The 24,818-nt window shown below is 48.5% G+C and overlaps 1 protein-coding gene and 1 long non-coding RNA gene across 2 annotated transcripts; both read right to left on the bottom strand.

Moving 5' to 3' along the window:
- Positions 1-5,126: 5,126 nt before the first annotated feature.
- Positions 5,127-7,844, bottom strand: LOC132479092 (uncharacterized). The gene is made up of 3 exons (XR_009530453.1): positions 7,762-7,844; positions 5,891-5,997; positions 5,127-5,371 (listed from the first exon to the last, which is right to left on the bottom strand). It is a non-coding gene; the product is annotated as an uncharacterized LOC132479092 (long non-coding RNA).
- A 3,645-nt stretch (positions 7,845-11,489) lies between these two features.
- On the bottom strand, positions 11,490-16,922 carry MRPS23 (mitochondrial ribosomal protein S23). The gene is made up of 5 exons (XM_060082514.1): positions 16,769-16,922; positions 15,751-15,921; positions 13,578-13,655; positions 12,795-12,921; positions 11,490-12,436 (listed from the first exon to the last, which is right to left on the bottom strand). The coding sequence occupies exons 1-5, from the start codon at positions 16,810-16,812 to the stop codon at positions 12,284-12,286; spliced, it is 573 nt and encodes a 190-aa protein (XP_059938497.1). The 5' UTR covers positions 16,813-16,922; the 3' UTR covers positions 11,490-12,283.
- Between the last annotated feature and the right edge of the window lie 7,896 nt (positions 16,923-24,818).

The raw sequence follows: 24,818 nt of genomic DNA, 5'->3' as shown, positions 1-24,818 counted from the left end.
TTTGCCTGGTGCAGCCCATGATCCCTCTGACTTCTCGGACCCTGGGTCCATTCAGCTGTCTGTTGAAATCTTTGGTTCTTATCCCCATTTCACAAAGTAGAGAATCGAGGTAGTTGACGGAACAAGAAATACAGCCATAAGCATTTTATGTAATTGTGATTTGTAACAAGAAATATGTATTGGTCTCTGCCCCTGGCTCCTGACACAGGGCTCTTGAAACCCCTGTAATTTCCAGGGTGATAGGAGTGTTTTTTGTTCCAATGAGGTGACTCTAGGTGGGCTCTTAGACAGCTGGATGGATGAGGGCTGGTCACCAGAAAGACCAAGCCACGATTAGAAGCTTGGAATTTTTAGCCCCGCCCCCATTCTCTGGAGGAGGGAGAAGAGTTGAAAATGGGGTTAATGATTGATAATGCCTACATGATGAAGCTTCCGTAAAATCCCAAAAGTATGGTGTTCAGAATGCTTCCAGGTTGGTGAACATGTCGGGGTGCTGGGAGTGTGGTGCCTTGGGGAGGGTATGGAAGCTCCACGTTCCTTCCCCATACCTTGTCCTAGGCATCTCCTCCATCTGGCCGTTCATCTGATCCTTTTTTTTTTTTTTTTTTTTTGCGGTACACGGGCCTCTCACTGTTGTGGCCTCTCTCGTTGCGGAGCACAGGCTCCGGACACGCAGGCTCAGCGGCCATGGCTCACGGGCCCAGCCGCTCCGCGGCACGTGGGATCTTCCCGGACCGGGGCACGAACCCGTGTCCCCTGCATCGGCAGGCGGACTCTCAACCACTGCGCCCCCAGGGAAGCCCCATCTGATCCTTTGTCACATATAAACTGGTAAACGTTAAGTAAGTGTTTCCCTGGGTTCTGTGAGTCTCCCTAGCAAATGAATGAAACCCAAGGAGGGGGTCATTGGAAGCTCTGATCTACAGCTGTTTGGTCCGAAGCACAGATGATGACCTGGGCTTGTGACTGGCATCCGAAGTATGTGTGTGTGTATGCGGGGTGAGGGTGGGCAGTCTTATAAGACTGGGAGGCTGGGCTCTTAACCTGTGGGATCTGATGCTATCTCTGGGTAGATAGTGTGAGAACTGAATTAAATTGTAGGATACTCAGCTGGTGTCTCAGAGAATTGCTTGTTGTAGGGGGAAGCCTCCACCTATTTGGTGACCAGAAGTGAAGTGTTTTATGTGAGTAGTGAAGGAAACTGACAAGAAGAAAAACCCAGGAGGGAAGAACGGGGTTTTTCCCTACATGGGAAGGTGGAAAACTGAGTTTTTCCCCTACAGCAATGCTCCAAAGATAGAGGAGCCATATTAGTTTCCTAGGGCTGCCATAACAAACTGCCACAAACTGAGTGACCTAGAACACCAGGAATTTATTCTTTCACAGTTCTGGAGGCCAGAAGTCTGAGATCAAGTTGCCTGCGGGGCCGTGCTCCCTCTGAGGGCTGGAAGGGAGAATCCCTCCTTGCCTCTTCCAGCGCCTGGTGGTTGCCAGCAAAACTCAGCACTCTTTGGCTTGTGGTTGCATCTCTCCAATCTCTGCCTCCGTCCTCACATGGCTGTCTTCCCTCTTTGTGTGTGTCTGTTTCCAAATATCCCTCTCCTGGGCTTCCCTGGTGGTGCAGTGGTTGAGAGTCCGCCTGCCGATGCAGGGGACACGGCTTCGTGCCCTGGTCCGGGAGGATCCCACATGCCGTGGAACGGCTGGGCCCGTGAGCCATGGCTGCTGAGCCTGCGTGTCCGGAGCCTGTGCTCCGCAACGGGAGAGGCCACAACAGTGAGAGGCCCGCGTACCGCAAAAAAAAATAATTAATTAATTAATTAATTAAATAAAAACAAATATCCCTCTCCTTATAAGGGTGCCAGCCACTGGATTTAGGGCTCACGCTAATGCAGTACAACCGCGTGTTAATTTGATGACATCAGCAAAGACCTTATTGCCAGATAAGGTCACATTCACAGGCACCGGAAATTCGGACTTCAGCATACCTTTTGGGGGGGAACACAATTCAACCCAAAGTAGAACCTTAGTAGGTGTTACTATACAGAAGAACTAGGTGGAAATACACCCCAATGGAAGGAAGAGAGAATCTAAGTTAGCTCAACCCTCATCTATCATAGCAGGAAGCCCAGACACTGTGACTGCAGTTGGTAAACAAGAAGTGGTGGTATAAACTATGATTTCTGGGAAGGTAATCACCAGAGGCACTAAAACCCGAAGTAGTTAACAGTGGTTGACCCGAGAGACAGACCTGGGGTAGGACGAGGCTAAGAGCCTGTTCAGGGAACTCTGGGGACATCTGAATATGGACTGGGTATTAGGTGATATTAAAGTAATTTTTTTGGCTGCACTGCGCGGCATGTGGGACCTTAGTTCCCCGACCAGGGATCGAACCCGCACCACCTCCAGTGGACATGCAGAGTCTTAACCACTGGACCACCAGGGAAGTCGCTAAATTACTTTTAATTACCATCTTATTAGGCTTAATGATGGTATTGTGTTGATGTAAGTAAAGGTCTTTTTTTTCAGAGAAGCAGGCTGAAGCCTTGGGTGAGGGAGGTCATGTCTGGACTTGCTTTAAAATTCTTCAGAAAAAATATAGGCGAGCAAATATGGCAAAATACTAATAAGGGTTAAGTCTGCACGATGAACATATGGAGGATCATTACACTATTTTCTCTACCTTTACGAGTGCTTCCATAATCAAAATTGAAAAAGTGAAAAGATTTTAAATAAGTATTTAGTAAGTCTTGGAATGTGCTTGCTCGCCCCATCTTTGTGGCTCTTCTCAGACCCACAGACCCAAAGAATAGGCCTTCTGAGGTCTTGTAGTTCAACCCCTGATTTTACAACTGGCTGAAAAGGTTTAATGACTTTCCAAAGTCACAGCCAAGTAGTGGATGAGCTGGGGCCGGGCCGGGGTCTCCAGGAGCCTCAGCCTGTGCTCCATATACTGTCTCAGGTCTTCTCCTGCGTCGGTTTTGGGCTTAAGGGAGGAGCTATTTTTAAATGTCAGTAAGAAGGGGCCGCACACTGAGTTCTTCTTTTGTTTCGTCTTGTGTTGTGTTGTTAAGGCAGACATCGCCTATGAGTTCTCATACATACGAAATTTTGACTATACCCTGAAAGTTTTATTCTCTTCAACGTGACAGTAAAGTACATTCAAGTCCTTTAGATCTTCAAGTAACCCCTTTGGGGTTTGGCAACGCATGCCAGTTGAGCAGTAAGCATCTGTCATCTATCTTTCATTAATATTAATTCTAAGTGGCCAACAGCTCAGGGGAACAAAGTCCTGTGGATGAGACTTTCCTAAATTCAACCTTCCTGACTTTACAGGTATTCAAAGTGGTTCTTTGCAGAAGCCAGTCTGAATTTGATTTTGATTACTTCAGCAATCAAAAGGGAAGGAATAAACAGGTCCAACCTTAAGAACATGCTGGATTGGAGGTTAGGTTGCCCAGGGCAGGAGAGACCCGGCTGGAATGCTGTAGGACTATGGAATGTTCTGGTGCCCTTTATCTGCCTGGAGCTCAGGTTACCCGACCGTTCCTACTCACCTGGCCTGTCTCCCAGGGCCCCTTCCTCTTCTCACACATCCAAAATTGGGAAAGTGAGGGGTGGGGCAAGGTTGCCAAAGACAAGTTTGCCTTCTTAGGGTTTAATGTGGAATTTTTCTGACATGAAGCCTCTTGTTCTAACCTCAGGGGCCCCATGAGCGTGGCTGGACAGCGAAACCGGGAGCCAGGGCTCAGGCACAGTCACTGAGGTCAGCCAGGCCCTGGGCTGGGACCCTGCCTCGCTGTGAGAGGTGACAGCCCAAGGCTGGCAGCCGTGACAGCAGAAGCCCACTGTCCCCTGAATGACACCCTCAGGCGGCTGGGAGGGAGCCCAAGTGACACGTATGCCATGGCGGGGGGTGGGTCCCAGCAGGAAGCCAGGCCCCGGGAAGAGGCTGCGCTCCAGGAGGGCGAGGGAGCCGCGACCCTGCCATGAGCTGGAGCAGGGCCATTTCACCTCACTTGGCAGGAGCCAGGGGAAGCTGGTGATAAAGCTCAGGATCCTCCTCCCTCCCCGTGTTTAATATTCTAAAGATAATCCTGAGCACGTCTGGAGTTTAAACAGAGCATGCCGGGAGGGGGTTTGAGGAACAGTGGGCATTTCCTGCAGGAGTCTTTTTTTTTTTTTTTTTAATTTTATCTATTTATTTATTTATTTTTGGCTGCGTTGGGTCTGCGTTGCTGCGCACGGGTTTTCTCTAGTTGCGGCGAGCGGGGGCTACTCTTCGTTGTGGTGCGCGGAATTCTCATTGTGGTGGCTTCTCTTGTTGTGGAGCACGGCGCTAGGCACGTGGGCTTCAGTAGTTGCAGCATGTGGGCTCAGTAGTTGTGGTTTGCGGACTCGAGTGCAGGCTCAGTAGCTGTGGCACACGGGCTTAGTTGTTCTCTGGCATGTGGGATCTTCCTGGCCCAGGGCTAGAACCCCTGTCCCCTGCATTGGCAGGCGGATTCTGAACCACTGCTCCACCAGGGAAGCCCCGCTGCAGAATTCTTCAGCAGGAGAGACGGGACCATCATGCTCTCCTGCTGCTCCGCACCTCTCCCGAGGCCACAGTCTCCGGCTCTGTGCTCCCGGGAGCAGCCCAGCCCTGCGGCTCCACACCCACTGCCATCTTCCCACACCTGTATTTCGCGTAACTGTAGAAGGCTTGAGGGTTTACAGAGTTCTGCCCCACCAGCATCCTGTTGGCATTCGGCCCCCGAAGCATCCTTGGTGCCAATACGATTATCCCCACAATATAGACGGGGGAGCATTCCTTTGTTCATTCGTTCACTCAACAAACACACTTTCAAGGACCTATTAGGCTCCAGACCCTGTGCTGGGACTGAATGTGGCTTATAAGGGTTAAGTGACCTGCCCAAAGCCGCAGTCGCACAGGGAGCATCACGATTTGAACACGGTTCTTTTGACTGAGGCCTCGAGAGGAAAGAAGGCAGAGAGCTCTTCCTCCCATCGCACCCAGGTGGCACCCTAAGCCCTGTGCTCCTCTGACCTAGCATCCCGGGTGACCAGAGGCAGAGGGGTCCCACGACCCACCTGCAGACCAGCCAGGGACACATGGAGGGAGAGGGGCACTGGACGGGGGAAGGACAATGAACAGATCTTTCTGGCTCTCCGGACCGCACTCCCGTCCGACCCACCGTTTCAGCCCCGGCGCCCACGACCCCCTGCCCTCCACTGGGAGGAGGACCAGAGGGAGTTCCAGAAACTCCTGCCCCAATTGCTGAGCAGCCCCGGGTCCCAGAAACAATGTCTCTGAGGTTTTCTTCTGCTGGGCCTCTAGGGTGTGACCCTCTTGGCTTCCCTCCACAATCTGGGGTGCAGGGGGGAGAAAGAAAGGAGAAAAGTTTAACACAAGGAGGGCAGGAGAGCAACGATGAGGAAGGAAAGAAGGGGCAGAAGGCAGGCCATTAAGACACCGGTTTCTACACACACGCACACACACACACACGTACACACACGTGCACACACACACGTACACACACGCACGCACGTACACAAACACACACACAAACACACACACGCACGCACGTACACACAGAAACACGTACACACATACACACACACACATACACACACGCCCACAAACACACACACTCACAAACACACACAAACACATACACACACAAACACACACAAACACACACGCACATACACATACACATACATACACACATACACACACACACACAAACACACATATACACACACACGCAAACACACATACACATACACACACACACAAACACACAAACACACACGCACATACATACACACACACTACCTGCCTAAGCAATAACTAAAGAAAAGCAAGTTTTTCAGTGAAACCTACCAGCATTGGGTAAGTTCCAATAGTGGACAAGTTTGCAGGCTGGTGTTTGGTTTCCTCCTTTGTCTTTTTTGATTGATTCATTGATTGACTGATTGATTGATTGGGTGCTAGAAGGCCGGAAGAAGATAAAGGAGATGGTAACTATTAGCGGGGAAGGGTGGAGAAAAGATAAATGGTTAAGCAAGCGGACACCATTGTTTGGTTTCTTCTGCATTTTGATCTAAAGCACGTTCGTCTCCACCCAGTGGGAATCAACAGTTGCTGAGGCCTTCAAGCAGGGAGAGCAAAGACACATCTGATTTGTTCACGCTTATCTGCTCACAACTCCAAGAGGTAGATGTGAGTATTCCTGTTTTACAGGTAAGGAAATTGAGGCACAAGCTATTCATTCACTCACTCCCCTAATGTCACAAGACAAAGCCGACTATCTGGGTTTCAAACCCGGGTCTGTCTCTCCAAAGGCCTGGGTTTTTCCCACTGCTCCGCGCTGCCCGCCTGCCTGCACCGTTCTCCCCCTCCATCCTCCACAGCGAATTCGCAGATGTGTCACTGACTGGAGAAGGTTAGAGAACACTGCTCTGGGCAGGGTCCCCGGGGGCTCAGCTCCAGTTAGGTCCTTCCCCTCCTGCTGCTATTATGATGTAGACAGTGCTGGGCCCCCCCCCTTGCCCGGTAAGTCTTTGTCATCTGCCCTGAGGCCCATCCGCTCCCATCTCTACCCTAACCCAGGCACCCCAGGACCTCAGCTTCCTAAATCTCAGGCAGAACACCATTTTACAAGGACACTCTCCAACCTTGAAAGGCAAGGTACCCCGAGGCAAGGAAATAAAATGATTGTGGCCGATCAGCCTGAGAGTGCAGCGCCATCTAGCGGTGTTGGGGCCAAGGTCCCAGGCGGTGACATTTTCAAACAATCAATATCTCATTATTAACCATAATCACAACCTGATGTTTACTTTTGGAGAACTGTTCAGCAGCAAGTGATGCAAGTGCACTTTTTCTGCATGTTTCAAGAGGTCTGCGATCCTAAATGCCACAATGACTATTAAACAGTGTCCTGCCCATGAGCAAACAGGAGGGAGCAGAGATTGATTGTATGTCTTTTCATCTAAGCTGCTCACCAAAAACAAAGCATCCACTGAAGCGACTGACCTTTCACTAACTGCTGGAAAGAAAATGCTTGATAAATAATAAATAGACCACTACTGGATGTTACTTAGAATCATCTTTTAATTAAAAGAACTGAGCAACTAGAAGGTCAGGTGACTGACATTTAAGTTCCAGTCCAGGAAGAGCATCAATCAAGGGTAAAACTATACCCCAAATGTAATTTCATTGTCAGCTAACATTTAACGAAAATCCCTTCTCTGTCATCTGCCCCGATGGTGGGGGCTAGGGGGTGAGCCATGGAGGCGGCATTCGTAGGGAACAGAGCACTTCACTTCCAGCCTCCTTTGCCTTCCCCTAGCAACCTTTTCATTTTCATGCTGCAGCAATAAACACTTGTCTGGTTCAGCATCTCCACAGAAACTGCTCCAGTGCTGGGCTCATCCAATCGGAGACCCACTTGCCACACTGAACGCTACCCTAGGAGTGACAGGAAAACCATTTCCTGCCTTTTCCACAGGAGGGCAGGTGCCCTTCCTCCATCAGCTAAGGTGACCTCAACCAAGCTGCTCACTGAACAACATGCTCAGGCATCCATCTCATCGAGCACCATCAAAGGCTCAAAACGCATGATTAACCCAGCCAGCCGGTCCTCCACCTTTTGGCTATTCTGGAATAGAACGCAGAACACAGGGACCAGGAACAAAGTAATAACCTTGCCCCCTCCCACCCCCACCCCCACCCCCCAAACACACACGACTCACCTTTCCTTGTTCCTAGCTCCACAGTGCCAGCCTGCTTCCATTATCGGAGCCACACCATGTCACATGCCCCAGGTCCCAGATAGTCAGGGAAACAGGCTGGTTCTGAGCAAGGCTTGGTCAGAGCTGAGAGCCTAGAAGGATGGATAAGGCCGCACAAGGCTAGCATGCCTCATCTGGATGACCAAGAACAGAGGCAGGCACCAGTGCTAGCCTCAGAGAAAATCTCATCATCCCACCTGAATGACTTTGTTTAAAAAAAGAATCTGTTGAATGTTTTCAAGTGGCAAGCCATCATTTATTTAGGGGGACGGGTATCATTCTAACAAAATCAGGAATCCTTTGGAGGCACAGGTTTTCTGTAATACCACTTTCACTATCAGGAAAACAGGACATTAAATATTATATAGACAGTCCCCGACTTACAATGGTTTGACTGACGATTTTTAGACTTTACAATGGTGCAAAAATATGCATTCAGTAGACACCGCACTTTGATTTTTGAATTTTGATATTCTCCCAACCTAGCAATATGCACTGTGATACTCTTTTGTGATGCTGGGCAGGGCAGCTTCCAGTCAACCATGAAATCACAAGGGTAAACAACTGATACACTGACAACCATTCCGTCTTTCACTTTCAGTACAGTACTTAACAAATTACATGAGATATTTGACACTTTATATAAAAATAGGCTTTTCATTAGATGATTTTGCCCAAGTGTAGGCTAATGGAAGTGTTCTGAGCATGTTTAAGGTAGGTTGGGCTAAGCTCTTATGTTCAGTAGCTTAGGTGTATCACATGCATTTTTAACTTACGATATTTTCAACTTATGATGTGTTTATTGGGACTTAACCCCATCGTAAGTTGAGGAAGACTACACAAAATTACAAAAAGCCTTGTGCTTGCCTTTTAAGGACACACAATCAAGGATCGGTTCTACCCAACAAAAGCAAAAGGAGAACTCTGTAAAACCTGGTGAATCTGGGACCACTTAAACAAGCCTATTTAAATGATGGATGATGCAGGACCTGTATCATCTGCTGACTTTCTTGTTCCCCCATCCTGGCTCAGTCCCCACACCCTGTATCTCTCTACCCTCCCCCTGGAGAGCTCATTCAGTCTCCTGGCTCCAACCCTTACCTGTGCTAAGGTTTCCTCCGCATCTCCCAGACACCCAACCCATCTCTGTCTGCCACTTGAACATTGAGCCATGACCTCTAACTCAGCATGTTGAGAACTGAAGTTCTCTTCCCCACCTTGCTGTCTGTTAGTGATATCGCTATTTTGGTCACTCAGGTTTGCAACCTTGAAATCCCTGCCTTCAAGTGGGATGGCTACAGAGTCAAGTCTTCCTGACATGTCTCTTCTTCCCTCCCTCCCTGCCCACTCCCCCAACCCTATTCTTTATGTCACATCTGGGTGAACCTCCCTCTGACCTGACAGTTTTCACTAGGCGTTACTTCCTTGCTCAGACTTCCTTATACCCACTCAAGTCCTCTGTGCAGTTATCGAGCCCACCATGATCTGATCCCATCCTATCTGCTCAGACCTGTCTTCCGCTGCTCCTCAAGAGAGTAATAAAGGCACCTGTCACACATGCTACAAGTGAATTTTGCATTCATTATCTCAAGGAATTCTCACAGTACTAACTGGAAGCCAAAGAAGCAAACGTCATCCCTATTTTGTAGTCAGAGAGATGGTGACAGGCACAAGGTCACACCAGTACAAACTGGAACCACCAGAACTAGAACCCAGACCTTCAGACTTGTCTGGTGCAAACTTCACTGTAACCTGGACACATGCCTTCCTTGGCTTCAGCTCAGCAAACCCACATGGAGGGTCTACTCCTGATTTAATGATTTAGTGCATACAAATAAGAATTTCTGCTGCTGTTCACACCCTCAGCAGGGAGAGGATAGTTACCTCTGGCATGGAAGACCAGGGTCAACCAGGCAGGAGTACAGTGGACCCAGGGTGCGAATGCAGTGAGTGCAGCCTGGAAGTGTCTCGACAGGGACCTGAGATTCAATTTGGATGTTGGTAAATCTCGCAAGCAGAGATAGCTTTTGAAAGGGCTGTGAAGGTATGGTTTCTAAAGACTGCAGTGGCAGGGAGGTGCTCCTGGCAAAAGAAACAGCACACACACTTCACATCCCACTTGCCCTTCAAGGCTCTCCAGGCAGTGGTCCTAGACTAGTCCAGGGCTGATCCCTCTCCCCGACTCTCTACACTTCCGTAATTTAAAAGGATTCCTGTTCCTCTTGTTTTGAAAGTCACTCTTATCTTCCCAACTAGATGTTAAGCTCCTTAAAGAAAGCCAAGAACGAGGTCACACTTCCATTCTCTCCAAACACTACAGGGACCTGGTGATGGCTTTTGCCCACACTGACCATGGGAAGAGTTCTGAATTCCCCAAGGAAGCTTCACACCTTTGACAATGTTTTATTTTTTTCTTTTTAAAGATTTCCCATCCTGGCTTTCTCAGAAGCCTAGACTTTGCTCACCCACCCCCCTAGCAGCTGCCAGTGGGGAGGGGGGTGGCTGTTCAGGGATCCTTCTATTTGGGGCGCTGGGGCTCCTGGGTTCTCTCTCTGGCCCGGGGTGGGGGACAGCGAAGGCGGGGGCACGTTCCCAACCCAGCCCCGCAGCACGCAGACCTCTCCTCATATCGTGCAACCCAACCCGGCTCTGTTTGAACTGGCAGCCGCCACCCAGCTGCTCACATTGACATTCCCTTTGACTATGTTTTGATCACTGAGGTTCAACCTAAAGGTTTGCTACGCGTCCATACGAAAGATCTCTGAGACATTAAGTGGAAAACAAGGTACAGAACAGTATACATTGTGTCCCCCTGTACACACTCAAAATTATTTCTGGAAAGAAAGGTGATAGTGGTGGCCGCAGGGAAAGGAAAATGGGAGGGCCAGGGGACAGGAGTGGAAAGGAGATTGACTTTTCACCTTCAAATTTTGAACCATGAGCATGTATAACTTTTTCTTTAATTATGCAACAAATAATTTTTTTAAACATCTTCATTACTATGACAAAGAAACCACCTTGGGCTTCCCTGGTGGCGCAGTGGTTGAGAGTCCGCCTGCCGATGCAGGGGACACGGGTTCGTGCCCCGGTCCGGGAAGATCCCACATGCCGCGGAGCGGCTGGGCCCGTGGGCCATGGCCGCTGAGCCTGCGCGTCTGGAGCCTGTGCTTCGCAACGGGAGAGGCCACAACAGTGAGAGGTCTGCGTACCGCAAAAAAAAAAAAAAAAAAAAAAAACACCTTTTAAATCCCAGAAAGATAAGGTTTCTGAGAATGAGGGAACCACAATCACTCCTCTGAGAACAGAACCAACTGCTCCACCTGCCACAGTCTTCCTCCCAAGGCCAGGCCCGGTATCTGGCACCCAATGGTTGCCTAATGTCGAATGGATGTAATTTAGTTCCCCATCTAAATGTAAAGCATTCCCTAAACAAGAGGAATTGTACAACAGTGATAAAGGTGGCGGGCGTGGGGAAGCAGCATGGCTGAGAATGGCTTTTGCCTCATGTACTCACTGACCTTCCATTACCCGAGCACCATGTGCAAGGTGTACAGTCTGTGGGGTGTGGGCCCCGCCCCTGACATGCCAGGAGACAGAAGGGACTGCACACAGGAACAGGGGGGGAAAGCTACACAAGTTTTAAAGTAAGAAGTTTCTGGAGCAGCAAATTACTGATAGCTGAAAACTAATAGCTGAAGGGTGTTTTATTTATTCAGTAAAAGATAAGGAAATGAAGAAAGCAGGAGAGTTGGTAACAACTCGTAAGCACACCCTGACACCAGGGAGGAAGGTGGATGCCGGTGAAGAGCGTCATCCCTCTTGGCAACCCAGTTACCTACAGAGAAGTCATCTGAATTCGGTCTTCAGCAGGATGTAATCATTCATTCATTCAGCAAATCTTTCCTGAGCAGCCTACTACCTGCAGGTCTATGCTAACCATCTCCAGCACTCAATCCATGAGATTATAGTTTTGGCCTTGGTCCATCATCAATGATAGGTCCTCATTCTTACTGCAAAGCACAAGTCAGCCTGGCCTCTCAAGCAAAAAGTACAAAGATTAGCTGCAGACACAGTTGGCCAGGGAACCACACCTGATGTGCAAGTAAAAGTCTGATGGATCAAGAGAAGAGAAACATACCAGAGAATCAAATGTGAACACAAAACTCCAAGCAAACCTACTCAGAATGAGTCCCATTCAAACAATACTTTCAAAGGTTTCCTCATGCTATTTACAATTTTAAAGTAAATTTACTTTATAAGCACCAAGGAATTCTTTAATACCGCCCTAACATAAAAGTTCACATAACTGCTTCTTCAAACCACGATACAGAGCTTTATGACAACCTAGAAGTGGGAACCAAAAGAAGGCAAACGTGATGCCTTAGAGATCAAGAAACATTTACACAGTTCAACTGTTAAAAACAGTACAACATTCATGTAGTGAATCCGGTTTGGATGCCAGTATACACAGCATACAAGGTCTTCAGGGAGGTGAGAGACCTGTCGACTGTTCTCCAGGTGCCCCCAAATGCTGGGCCTGTGGATCTTCTTTCAGAGACTGGTTTTCCTCCAACACAGTCTGGGGCTCAACACCCATGGGTTCAGATTTCCAGGAAATGTGACTACCATCCTGTTGCTTAAAAGACCAGATATAAGTACATCACACAGATGTTATGACTTTCACTCAATCAGCTGAAGCTATATGACTAGCACATTCTATCACTGACTCAAAAATCTAACATTAATATCTCAGGTCAAATTTGATTACAACAAATAATAAACATGATAAAAAGTCTCTACAGAACCACAATTTTAAAAGCCCTCATGACAACTCACTTGTTCCAAGCAGCAGTCCTTACCACAGAATTCTAGTCTATTCAATCTAACAGTATTTGACCTGGAGCCACGGTTGGGGAAAGAAAACCAAGCCTTCCTTTAACCTCTGACAAACAGACAACCAATCCTAGTAATAGTTTTGCTAATAAAATACTCACAGTCCTTGCTTCTCCTACTCGTCTTAAAATGACACCTTCTGCCAATAAAGCCTTCCCTGCTTCCACAAATAACTTCTCTTCATCTGTTTCTCCAAGTTTCTGTAGCTCAGTGTACTTCTCCACAAACCTAGAATTCCAAGCAGTCACATCTTCAGTCTGTATATTGAGAGTTGTCAAGACATGCTATTACACAGTCCCGAGTATTCCCTTAAGAGAACTTCCTAGGGAGTCTGGGATTGACACGTACACACTGCTCTATTTAAAACAGATAACCAACAAGGACCTATGGTTTAAAAAAAAAAAAAAGAGTTAATTAAAAAAAAAAAGAGAGCTTCCTATAGGAACATCTTTTTTTTTTTTTTTTTTTTAAAGAAGATGTTGGGAGTAGGAGTTTTATTAATTAATTTATTTATTTTTGCTGTGTTGGGTCTTCATCTCTATGCGAGGGCTATCTCTTGTTGTGGCAAGCGGGGGCCACTCTTCATCATGGTGCGTGGGCCTCTCACTATCGTGGCCTCTCTTGCTGTGGAGCACAGGCTCCAGATGCGCAGGCCCAGTAGTTGTGGCTCACAGGCCTAGTTGCTCTGCGGCATGTAGGATCCTCCCAGACCAGGGCTCGAACCCGTGTCCCCTGCATTAGCAGGCAGATTCTCAACCACTGTGCCACCAGGGAAGCCCCTATAGGAACATCTTTTTCCTCAAGTGGAATGCAACAAAACCCCTCAAATTGACAACTAAATCCTAAAAAAAGAAAGGTAACCAAAGACTTACGGAATGGCTTACCGTTGACAGGTAGACTTGAAGTTTGGATTGAACAGATCAAAAGCTTTTTGACCAGATCCATAGGTTGAATAAAATTTCCTAGAAAGTAAAAAACAACACAATATAAATCTCCAGTTCTAGATCATGGCCAAGAATGGAGGAAAGAGTAACTGCTGGGCCCTGAGGAACTGAGTATAATGTGACCTACAGACCTTTCTTGTTCGTTTTAAATAAGCAATGCACGCACATGGTAAATACATCAGATGTTACAGAAAGGTACCCAGTGAAAAGTAACACTCCTCCTCACCTCTGTACCCTAAACTCCCAGGCCCCCTCCCCTTAAGCAACACTAACCCGTTTCTTGTGTATCCACCCAGGAATGTTCTATCACTATACAACCATACATGCATCTCTCATTCCCTATCCCCAGCCACACTGTTTAACCCCAAGGAGAGTAAACACATCTTTCCTTTTTACTTAATATTTCTCAGAGATCATTTCAGGGCACATAGATTGTTTCTAGTCCTTTGCTACTTTAGACAGTGTTGCAATGATTACCTTTATCTATATTTCTTAGTGTACCGTGCAAATAAGCCTGTGGAATAATTTCATAAAAATGGTATTGCTGGGTCAAGGTATGTGCCTTTGTAATCTGGCCTTGCAAACTGCCAGAATGCTTGCCAAAGGGGCTGTGCCAACTTATACCCACACCGGGAAGGCAAGAGACCGCCTATTTCTATACACCCGCACCTAATGATATCTTCCGACTTTTTGATCTTTGTCCATTTGACAGGTGAAATATTATAATTCATTGTAGTTTTGCATTTCTTATGAAACAGGTTGAACATCTTTTCATGTCTAAAAGCAAATGAATTTCCTTTTCTGTGACCTGTCCACGTTCTTTGCCTATTTTTCCTTTTGGTGTTTCTCTTATTGCCTCATAAGCAAACTTTATAGCAATATAAACAGGAATTAGCCCTCTGTCACACATGTTGCAAAATTTTTTCCCAGTATGTCACCTGACTTTTGATTTTGCTTATGGTAGTTTTTGTGTGCAGAAATTTTAATATTTTCATCTATGGCTTCTGGGTTTTTATATCATGCTTAGGTAGGCTTTTATCACAGAGATTATTTTTTAAATTATTCCAGTTTCTTCTAGAACTTTTACGACTTCATTTTTTACATTTAGGTTTTGATACACATGAAACTTATTTTGTTGTTTTAAGTTCTTAAAAATATCAGAAACACCAAAAAAAAAAAAAAAGGCCAAAAAGATAAAGGTTCAAAAAACTATTTAAGTATAAGGTGTTATTATTTTGGCCTTAACAGCAATACAAGAGGAAGCAGTAAACTATTCCACATTCTCCAGTGAGCATCACCCAGTTCCACTGCTACGCACACAGTAGAAGCACCAATGATTTTAATGTGTAAATGACCTTGAAAGCATCCTGACCGAGAGCATGCAATGGACCTGGGCAGAAAAGTACTGAAAAAGTATTTAATGCCCCAAAGATCTCTGAAAATTTACAAGCAGAGCCAGAACGTACTTGTTCTCCTCAAAGGAGTGTCGTGGGAGGAAAAAAAAAAAAAAAAGATTCGTCAAGAGAAAGGTGCCTGGACCTCAACAGAGAAAATGACTTTATAAATTGTTTTCTTACATCCAGGAATAGGGGTAAGAATAAGGTATATGTTTTAATTTCAATTAGGCACAATCTCTGATCTTAACATTTAAAGAGAAAAGAAACTGTACACACTCTGGATACTAAAAACTGACATCTGTATTTGAGGGAAAGGGCTTTGTCAGTGAATTCCCAGGAAGTTGACCTTGAGCCTCACTGTTCTCATGACTAAAATGGAGAGGAGGATACCGACCTTGCAGGGTTGAAGTAAGACCTAAATGAGATAACGCTGGTTAAGGGCTTAGCACGGTGCCAGCCACCAAACAGACGTGCAGAAACAGGTAGCTATCACTGCAATGATCAGTCAGTTGTTGGGCTCCAGATTCTACTTCTCCGAACTTCTGCTTCTCTCACATCGGGGAGGGGCTCTGATTCCCTAATCCGGCTAGATAGACAAGACCAGCTCCACAGAGCAAGCCCAGACTCAATTCCTATTTACGTTGTCAGACTGCTGGCTAAATCTTTGCTTCTAATGTTCTGCAGCCTCCTGTCCACCATACGGGCCCGGTACTCACGCTCTAATCCGATCCTCGTGGTAGAAGATGTCCTGGATGTGAGCTTTCGCTTTGCCGTATCGCAAGCGGGGCCTTCGGAAAACCGGCTCCCTCAGTGGCGGGAAGGCATTATATATGTCAAACCAGAGGGGCTTCTCCTTCAACACACCAGCCCGAATCAGGTCCCGCGTCCTGCAAGAAGGGTAAAGAACGAAGGTCAGAGGGCTTCCCTGGTGGCACAGTGGTTAAGAATCCGCCTGCCAATGCAGGAGACACGGGTTCGAGCCCTGGTGCGCGACGATCCCACATGCCACGGAGCAACTAAGCCCGTGTGCCATAACTACTGAGCCTGCGCTCTACAGCCTGCGAGCCACAACTACTGAGCCCACGTGCCACACTACTGAAGCCCGGGCGCCTAGAGCCCGTGCTCCACAAGAGAAGCAACCGCAATGAGAGGCCCGCGCACCACAACGAAGAGTAGCCCCTGCTCGCCGCAACCAGAAAAAAAAACCAGCGCACAGCAAGAAGATCCACTGCAGCCAAAAATAAATTAATTAATTAATTTAAAAAAAGAAACCAAGGTCAGTCAGTGAATCAGTGTAGCCGCAGCCTGGGACACCGACGGGGTCACAGAGTCCGGAAAACCACCGGAAGGAGGGCAGAGCAGGAGGTCCCCTACCTACAGGTAAGATGTTTCCATATTCCAAACCAACCTAACAGTGTTCGGGAGTTAATCTTCCACCTTCTTATGTGCGTCCCACCCCCCTCGCCCCATCCCCGTCCCGTCAAGGAAAATGCAAAGACGGTCCCGCCAGGCCCATCAGCCCCTTCCTCCCTTCCTCTTCCTAGAGACCCCCACTCGGGGAGCGGAGAGGTGCGACTGAACGTGAGAGCTAAGAAATTCAAGGGGTGACATAGTCAAGCACATTCTTCAGAAACAGGAGAGAGCACAAGAGAGGCCTGGCCGGGCTCAGACCCACCCAAGAAAGGGCGTAAAATGGGGAGGCGCCCTCGGCCCACCCCGGCTCCGAGTACGCACCGCGAGAAAATGCTCCCCACGGTTTCCAGGCGGCTCCCCGCCATGCCCGGCGCTTGGGATCCCCTGCGGCTCCTCGTACCGGAACCGGAAGCGCCCGCAGCAGGCAAAGTGACTGTAAGTCGCGGGCCGAGCCGCGGATCCCTGGGCTACCGCCCCGGCCCCAACGGGAGGGCGGAGCCAGGCAGAAGCAAAGGATGGCCGCATCGGCACGCCATTGGCTACACGCCAAGTTCAGACAGGAGCACTCGATAGCCGAGCCGCCAGGGAGGGAGCGAGCCAAAGCCCGGCAGAAGCAATAAATGACCGATCCAGGGGAGGGGTTAATTGTGGTGGTTGCTTTACCCTTTCTGGCCTTACTGAGCCAACTCCGCCCGAGAAGACCGGGCCGTGCGGAGGGAAGATGATGGGGAGAGAGGAGGGAGGCGCAGCCTAGGTCCTGGGAGAGCCAACTAGGCTAGGAATTCGTAAGGCAGAGATAAGAGGTCACCAGCTCTAGGTACGGGCTGCACCTAATTTTGGTTGGAGTCAAAGACTGCGCGGAAGGAAACCGAGGCCCGGGGAGGAACGTCACCCGCCCAGGGTCACCCTAGAGCCCAAGCCTCCGTCCTCCGTCTCCTACTGTTTAGCGCTCCCCACTAAACCCTTTGGCCCTGGAGCGCCACCTGCATGCGCTCTAATAGGGATGCTGCGGGCAGCTAGTGTTTTCTCCCCGGGAGGCGTCGCTAGCTAGCTGTTCCTTAGAGCTTGAAAAGTGAAAGTGTCCGGAACAAACAAATTCCGAGAAGGAAACTCAAAAATCTGGGGAAGTATCCTCTCAGGATAACCTTTTGTCCCAACAGTCATACTTTGCGTAAAGTACCCCATAGAAATTAAAACACAATTTCACGAGGATATTTGTGCAGAGGTCGTCATTGCAGCATTGTTTGTAATGCACCCTCCCATCCATCGAATGGGAGATGGCTGGAAAATTATGCTTCATAAAATCTATGGAGTCCTATGCAGCTATTGAAATGAACGAGCTAGATCCATACGTATTGACCTAGATGAATGCCCACGACTTATTGTTAAATGAAAAAGGAAATTGCAGAGGTCTTTGATCAAAAGAAAAAAGAAATCTTTTAGACGTGTTTGTATGAGGATAGAAACTATGTGGAAGGGCACCCACGGCTGTGAACATTGATTATCTCCAGTGAGATTGCAGGAGGGGAAGGGAGAATTTTTTTTCTTTATGTATCCCTCAGAGTTTGACCTGTGAAGAGTTTGTATTCATTTTTGAACTTTTTAATCCAGAGAAATGTTCTGAATCACATACACACACACAATATCTCCCGGGAGCCCATTATCTTTGTCATCAAGAAAGAGTGTCAAAGCATCCCAGAGTCCTCCCTGCTCTCTGGGAGGCCGGTGAGGTGGAGGGGGATGTCTGATGAGCAGTTAATGCTTGCTTGTGTTCTCTCACCGAATCCACACACCTACCCACAACTGGCTGTTGTTTGTTATCCCCATTATAGATGAGAATGTGAGGCCACAGGGGGTTAAGTAACTTGTCTGATAGGTAACTGACAGAGCCAGGCTTCCAGCCCCACCTGGGCACTTTCTAGGACCCCACAATGCCTCCTTAGCCATGCCTCCGGCTGGAGACTGATGGGCTGAGGAACTCAGGCAAAACTGGCCCCAGGGGCAGGGGACAGGGTGATCTGAGCCTGAGGGCCAAGAGGTGGGTTTCAATGCTGCCTCAAGACCCTCTGGAGCAGGGAAGAGAGAGCACAGCTCTGGCTGCCAGGCCAAGCGTGGAGTCCTAGGCAGGTCTACAAGACTTTGCTCTAGGGAGAGCAAACATACTTGCAGCTAAATATAGTCTTCCCAGGCTTCAAAACAAGTTTCTAATTCCGTCCAAGTAAGAACTAGCTGCCAGCCCAGACCACAGACACACTTCCCTTCTCCCACTCGGGGCTGCCCTGTAGGCCACTGCTGTTACCCAGTTACCACTGCTAAAGAATTAGAAGAGCTTATTCCAAGTTCAGGGAGGGGAGCCAAAGACCCAAACGCTCGATGGGGGAGGAATTGCAAGGTGGCAGTTTTCTCTCTAGGTCTTCTTGGGCAAGTCCCTTCCTCTTCTGAGCCTTTCAACTTTCCCCTCCAGCATCCTATTTCATGCTTCTGTGACTGAGAGCGGAATGTTGTGGGTAGTGTAAGGAACCATGGAGATGGGGGAGCAAAGATGGATTGGGAACCCTCTGAACCTGCAACAGAAAGTTGCATCCCAGGGAGCATTCATTCATCACGTAGGAGGGAGCTGGGGGCTGCCGAATGGACAGTAGAGGTTTTCTGTCTTCTCATCCGGGCCTCTCAAAGCTGCAGGAAGCTGATGCACTCATGCCATGCACCACACCAGGGACCTGGATTATCTCCTTCAATAGTTCAACTGCCTGAGGCCATAGATCATGTCCTGACAATCTTACAGATAAAGGAACAGAGCTTGTAATCTCTCCAGAAGGTCATATTCCTTCCACAATACCGCTTGGCCCCATTTTGTCCCACTGCATCACACTGTAGATGTGCCCACTAATCCTGTCATCTTGGGCACTTACATAACTTTTCAAGCCTCTCTTTCCCCATGTAACATCTGGCGGTGTCTGTTCTTTGCCAGAGTAAAAACGATCATTCATGTAAAGCACACATCACAGTGCCTATACATAGTAAGTGCTTGTAACCGGCAAGTCTAGTGTCTGTTACAGCATCACTTCTGCTGTTGTGTCCTGTAACCCACTGATTGCCACCCGAGACGGCAACATTTTGATGATATTTCATAGATGGCCTTAATGTTTTATTTTCTCGCTAAATGATCCGTTCATCCCACAAACATTTTGGCTCCCACCTGACCCTGTGCTGAGTCCTGGAGAAGCTGGCTGTCCAGAGGGGGAGACAGAGAGGCAAATGCATAATTGACAAGTTACGTGCTGAATAGCTTATTGACTCTTGGGTAGCTAGGGCTGCCATAACAAAATACCACAGACTGAATGGCTTAAACAACAGAAATCTATTGTCTCACAGTTCTGGAGACTGGAAGTCAGACAGAGATCAAGGTGCTGGCAGGGCTAGTCTCTTCAGAGGCCTCTCTCCCCGGTCTGTAGATGGCTGTCTCCTCCCTGTGTCTTCACACGGTCTTCCCTCTGTGTGTGTCCACGTCCTCTTCTTATGACTCCAGTCATATTGGATTCAGGCCCAAACGAATGACCTCATTTTTACTAAATACCTCTTTAAAGATGCTATCTCCAAACACAGTCACATCCTGAGGTACTGGGGGTTATTTTGGAGGGACACCATTCAGCCCCCAACACTGATCAATAAGGCCTGGCACTGAGTGGCTTCCACTTGCCTGCCCAGAGCCACACCCACTCTGTGCCCTTCGTCACCCAGCTCTGCTTCCGCCCCCGGAGGCTGACTTCTGGGACTGCATCCTCCAGCCCCTTGCCCTCTGTTTCACCAGTGGGAGGCACTGGCCAGGGACTGGGAAGAAGGCGGAGACAGAAGTCATTCCCACCCCTCCTCCCTATGCAATCCAGGACCATCTAAAGTCTTAGATCCGCAGGGCGGCCTCTTCACACCCAGCTCTCTCCCCAGGTTCCAGTCTCCTCCCTTCTCTTCAGGCCTAGAGACGGCCAACTGTGCCCCTCTGTACCACCCGTAGGGTCTAGGCCATCCCTCGCGGCTTCCCTACAGTCTGCCCACATCTTTGTAATTAGTGCCCAGGAGTTTGTCTGACGAAAAGAACAAGAGCATCTCCAATAGCAGAAGAGCTTTGGCAAGTGAACCCCCCAGCATGCTGATGAAATCACGAATACTGCTACTCAACTTTGGCAGAGAGCCAGGACCGGAGAGCAGTTAGATGTTGCTTTAAAAGGGGAGGAAAGCAGTAATACATATTCAATCCACAGGACAGGGCCCAGGAAGAGGAAGGGCACGGGGGGGGGGGGGGTGGCGTCTTCAAGGAAGAGGCAGGCGTGCCCCCTCTCACCTCCATGCTGTTTGTCTCCTGGCCCAGACCCTCCCTCCTTGGAGGCCCACACCTCCACTTCCTTTCAACAGTCAGTCGGGAAGGCGCTTCAGCCCCAGCACACACTCAGCCAGACTGCACAGATGTGCCCCGGGGCTGCTGGCTGCCTCACCTTCTCTCTCTCACTTTGCAGGCCTGGTGTTGTAACTGTCTGCTTGTCTGAGTCTGTCTAGCTGGGCCTCTTTGAGGCAGCGACCAGGATTCTTATCTCTGCCTCCCCACACCCAGCCTGGTGCTTGGCCCAGAGCTGGCTCATAGAAAGAATTTTCTAGCTGAACAGCACGGAGAAATAAAACCAAGTTAGAGCAAATGAGGGTGCAGTGACCTCAGCCCTCCTTCCTGGAGGCCTTCCCTGGATACACCCATAGGGAGAAAGCTGTGGTGGAATGGAAGCAATCCTCCACCCTATCAGGGCCCCTGGTCACTTCCCGTGCTGGCTGTCCTCTGTGCCTCACTGATAGGATAGATCCCTTTTATAAACCTCTGAGCCTCAGCTTGTCTTCTGTGAAATGGGCATTATCATAGCACCCACCACGTAGCCTTGTTAATACCTATAGCTAACCAGTGGGTTAACCAGTGTAGTTAATACCAGTGGGTTAATACTTGTAGAGTGCTCAAAACCATGCCTGGTGTATAGTAATTGCTCAATAAATAGGAGTAATGATGATAACAATTTCTGACCATTCCATGCCTAAGAGCAACAGATCACAATGTATTCAATCACACCTACACTTAAATCTCATCTAACAATTTTCAAGGCATTTTCTTTGTCTTTCTTTTTTCAGGGAATGAACGCAGGCCCTCAGCAGCGAAAATGTGGACACCTATCCACTGGACCACCAGGGAATTCCCTCAAAGCATTTTCACAAGGCTGCCCATTCATTTCTTCAGCAAACAGCAGCCTTGCCCCCAAGGAGAATCCAGTTCAGGCAGAGGAGAGAGAAGCACTTTGTGCCTACCTGCCCTGGGTGGTCTGTATCACTGTGGCTCTTGTTGTAGCCAAGGAAACAGGAGCCAGCTAGGTCTGGCCTTTTGTTATCAGAATTGAAGTCCAGTGGGAACCACGCTGTGGAGTTTTCCCAGCAGAAGATGAGACCCTTGCAGGCACACATGTCGGGGCTGGGCTAGGCCCTTCTTCTCTTGGGGGAGGCAGAACCCTCCATCTTTAATGTGTACCTGAAGGTCATGGGGTTCTTGGAAAATGCAGATTCTGACCCAGTAGTTCTGGGGTGAGGCCTGAAACTGCATTTCTAAAAAAACTTCCAGGCTGACGCCAATACTGCGGGTCTGCAGACAGAGTCATCGACTCACCCAAGTTTGCCACGGACTTTCCTGGTTTTAGCATTGAAAGTTCCCCATCCGAGGAAACCACTCAGTCCTGGAAAACCAGAATGGCTGGTCACCGTATCCACAGAACACGCTTTGAATGGCAAGGTCAGAGCAAGGCAGGCTCGTTCTGAGTTTGTACTGAGCTTCACAACTCCTCCCTGCAGAGTCCCTGGAAGAATCCTCCTGGCCCGATAAAGGACTCTGACTCTTTATAGAAATGACAGGCCAGGTAGATGCTGGTTTTGTGGGGCCTGAAGCTTATGTAATCTCAATGGCCCTTTTAAGAAAATGGTACAAAAATATCCTTGCTTTGCAAATTTTACCAAACAGAAGACCATGTGAACAGAGTAAACTTCCTCGTCTGGCTTCAGGCCACACAGGTGCTGGGGTCTTCCTTCTGGCAACGTGGTGTTTGGGCCTCTCGGTGACCAGCAACTGCCGCTTCTGAGAGATCACCACCAGGTGGCAGTAGATCTACACAGCCCCCTTCAACACCCAACCCCGCCCCCTCACCCCACCATCAACTCCAGAAACTTCCAAATCTTTCTCCAGCTGGTCTAGCCAACTAATCCAATGAATATTAATCTATGCTGTGATAATGGGCAAAAGGGGTTCATGTGCGTCTCTCAGCAGATATTTGCCACTTAATGGAAATGCTAAGAGATTGTTTTTAAAATCAGATAAAGAATGCTAATAGGTGACTTCCGGGCATGCTGTTGAAGATGTTTTTAAGCAGGTGGACCTTTCCGTGCTCTACAAATTGCATTTATGCAGAGGTTCTAAGTCTTATCACCTGTTCCCCCCACCCCAATATACAGCTTAGTGTTTAGGCACCAGCTCTGGAGTTCAGCTGCCTGGGTTCAAATTCAGGCACTACCACTTACTGACGGCGATACTGAGTAAGGACCTTAACATCTCTGGGCCTCAGTTTCCTGATCTGGGAAATGGGAGTATAAATACTGATTTCATATAATAGTTGTGGGATAAAATACCGTTTGTAAAGCACCCCAGAAAAGTGACTGACATACAGTAAGCACTGATAAGCAGCTCTCATCATCATCGTCCCACACCTTACCTGCCTGCTTCAAACCAAGTTCTCCTGTGTTTCCTCCAACCTCGACCCCTTACCAGTTGCTTCAGGAGAACAGAGGGAGGGTTGAGGCCCCAGCATGGTAATAACCAGGCCAGTTCTTCTGGGCACAGCATTCCCCAAGGCCCATGAGCTCCTCGCCAGCTGGGACTGAGCCCTGAGGACACCAAAGCATACAAAGGGGGAGGGGCATTGGCTGGACCAGACTCCGGATAGCCCAGCTCAGCATTTTTGCAGAAGATAAATCTGCAAGTATCACGTTGTGGATGCCGAGAGCCCAGGACTCGCAGATGAGCATGGTGTGAGGGTGGGTGGCTGAGGCAGTCACCTGACCCAGCCCGACTCCTTCCTGGGGCCTCTACACACTGTTCAACTGGGAGAGGCTCATCATGGAGCAGGGGCTTCATCTTCTGCACTCCTGTTGGACCTGGTAAGCTTTCTTTGCCTTCTTTCCCCACACCCCCCTCTCCGGTTCCAATCACCTTCAGCCTCATCTACACTAATAGGCGTAATAGTGAGTGGTGCTCAAACTTTGCCGCATACTAGAATCACCTAGGAGCTTTTACAATCTGATTCCCAGGCTAAATCCCAAATCAATTAAACCAGAATCTCTGGGAATGGGACCCAAGCAACAGAGATGATTCAGTGTTTCTCAAGCCTTACTGTGCACAGAAGACAACTGAGGAGTTTTTTAAAATGCACATTCTGGTTCCGTAGGTCTGGAGCACAGCCGGAAATGCTGTTTCTAACAAGCTCCCGGATGATATAGATGCTGCTGGTCCGCAGACCAAACTTTGAGTAGCAAGGTAGTAGAACTGTGGTTCTCAAACGTATCAGAATCATCTGGAAGGCTGGTTCAACTACACCCCAGGTTCGGACTCAGGAGGTCTGGAGTAGGGCCTGATGACATTCGTTTCTAATAAGCTCACGAGTGATGCCCATGCTGCTGGCCGGTAGAGCACACTTTGAGCAGCAGGGGTATAGAGGGTGGAGCACAGGTTTTGAAGTCAGGTAGCCCTGGCCCCTTTTCTGACTTCACACCTTGCTAGCTCTTAGGTAAGTTACTTAACCTTTCTGAATTGTCATTTCATCATCTGTAAAGTGCCCATTATTGGGCAAGATTAATTGGGCTAATATGAAACACCTAACAGACTGCTTAGCTGTGCTGGTCCTCAAACTTGATTGCAAACTGGAGTGTGAACTTGAATTACCTGAGGCGCTTTCAAAGAACCCAACCTATAACTGCTGATTTCATTGGTGTAGGGTACTGAGCATCAGGATTTTTTAAACTACTCTGGTAATTCTACTCTGCAGCCAGTACTAGGTACTGACCTAACACCATGGCTCCCAAACTTTAGTGCATATCAGAAGCACAGACTGCTGGGCTGCACCCCCAGAGTTTCTGACTCAGTTTGGGGTGGGGTTGAGAATTGGCATTTCTAACAAGGTCCCAGGTGCTGGTGCTATGCTGGCGGTGGGGGGATTTACACTGATCAACAGCTATCAGTAAAGAACGCACAGAGCAGGGATGAGAGGATAATCTTGGGTTGCTGAGGTCCAAACACCAGGTCTGG

This window comes from Mesoplodon densirostris, chromosome 18 (genome assembly GCF_025265405.1).
Source record: "Mesoplodon densirostris isolate mMesDen1 chromosome 18, mMesDen1 primary haplotype, whole genome shotgun sequence".
Classification (NCBI taxonomy): Eukaryota; Metazoa; Chordata; class Mammalia; order Artiodactyla; family Ziphiidae; genus Mesoplodon; species Mesoplodon densirostris.
This window is presented reverse-complemented; position numbering and strand designations above follow the sequence as displayed.

Bases quoted from the DNA above. Each gene is read 5' to 3' on its own strand.
- MRPS23 (XM_060082514.1), bottom strand. From the start codon at position 16,812: ATGGCGGGGAGCCGCCTGGAAACCGTGGGGAGCATTTTCTCGCG. The intron at 13,656-15,750 runs GTGAGTACCGGG...TTTACTTTCTAG, and splicing joins CACGAGGATCGGATTAGAGC to GAAATTTTATTCAACCTATG. The intron at 12,922-13,577 runs GTAAGCCATTCC...TTGGAATTCTAG, and splicing joins TTCAAGTCTACCTGTCAACG to GTTTGTGGAGAAGTACACTG.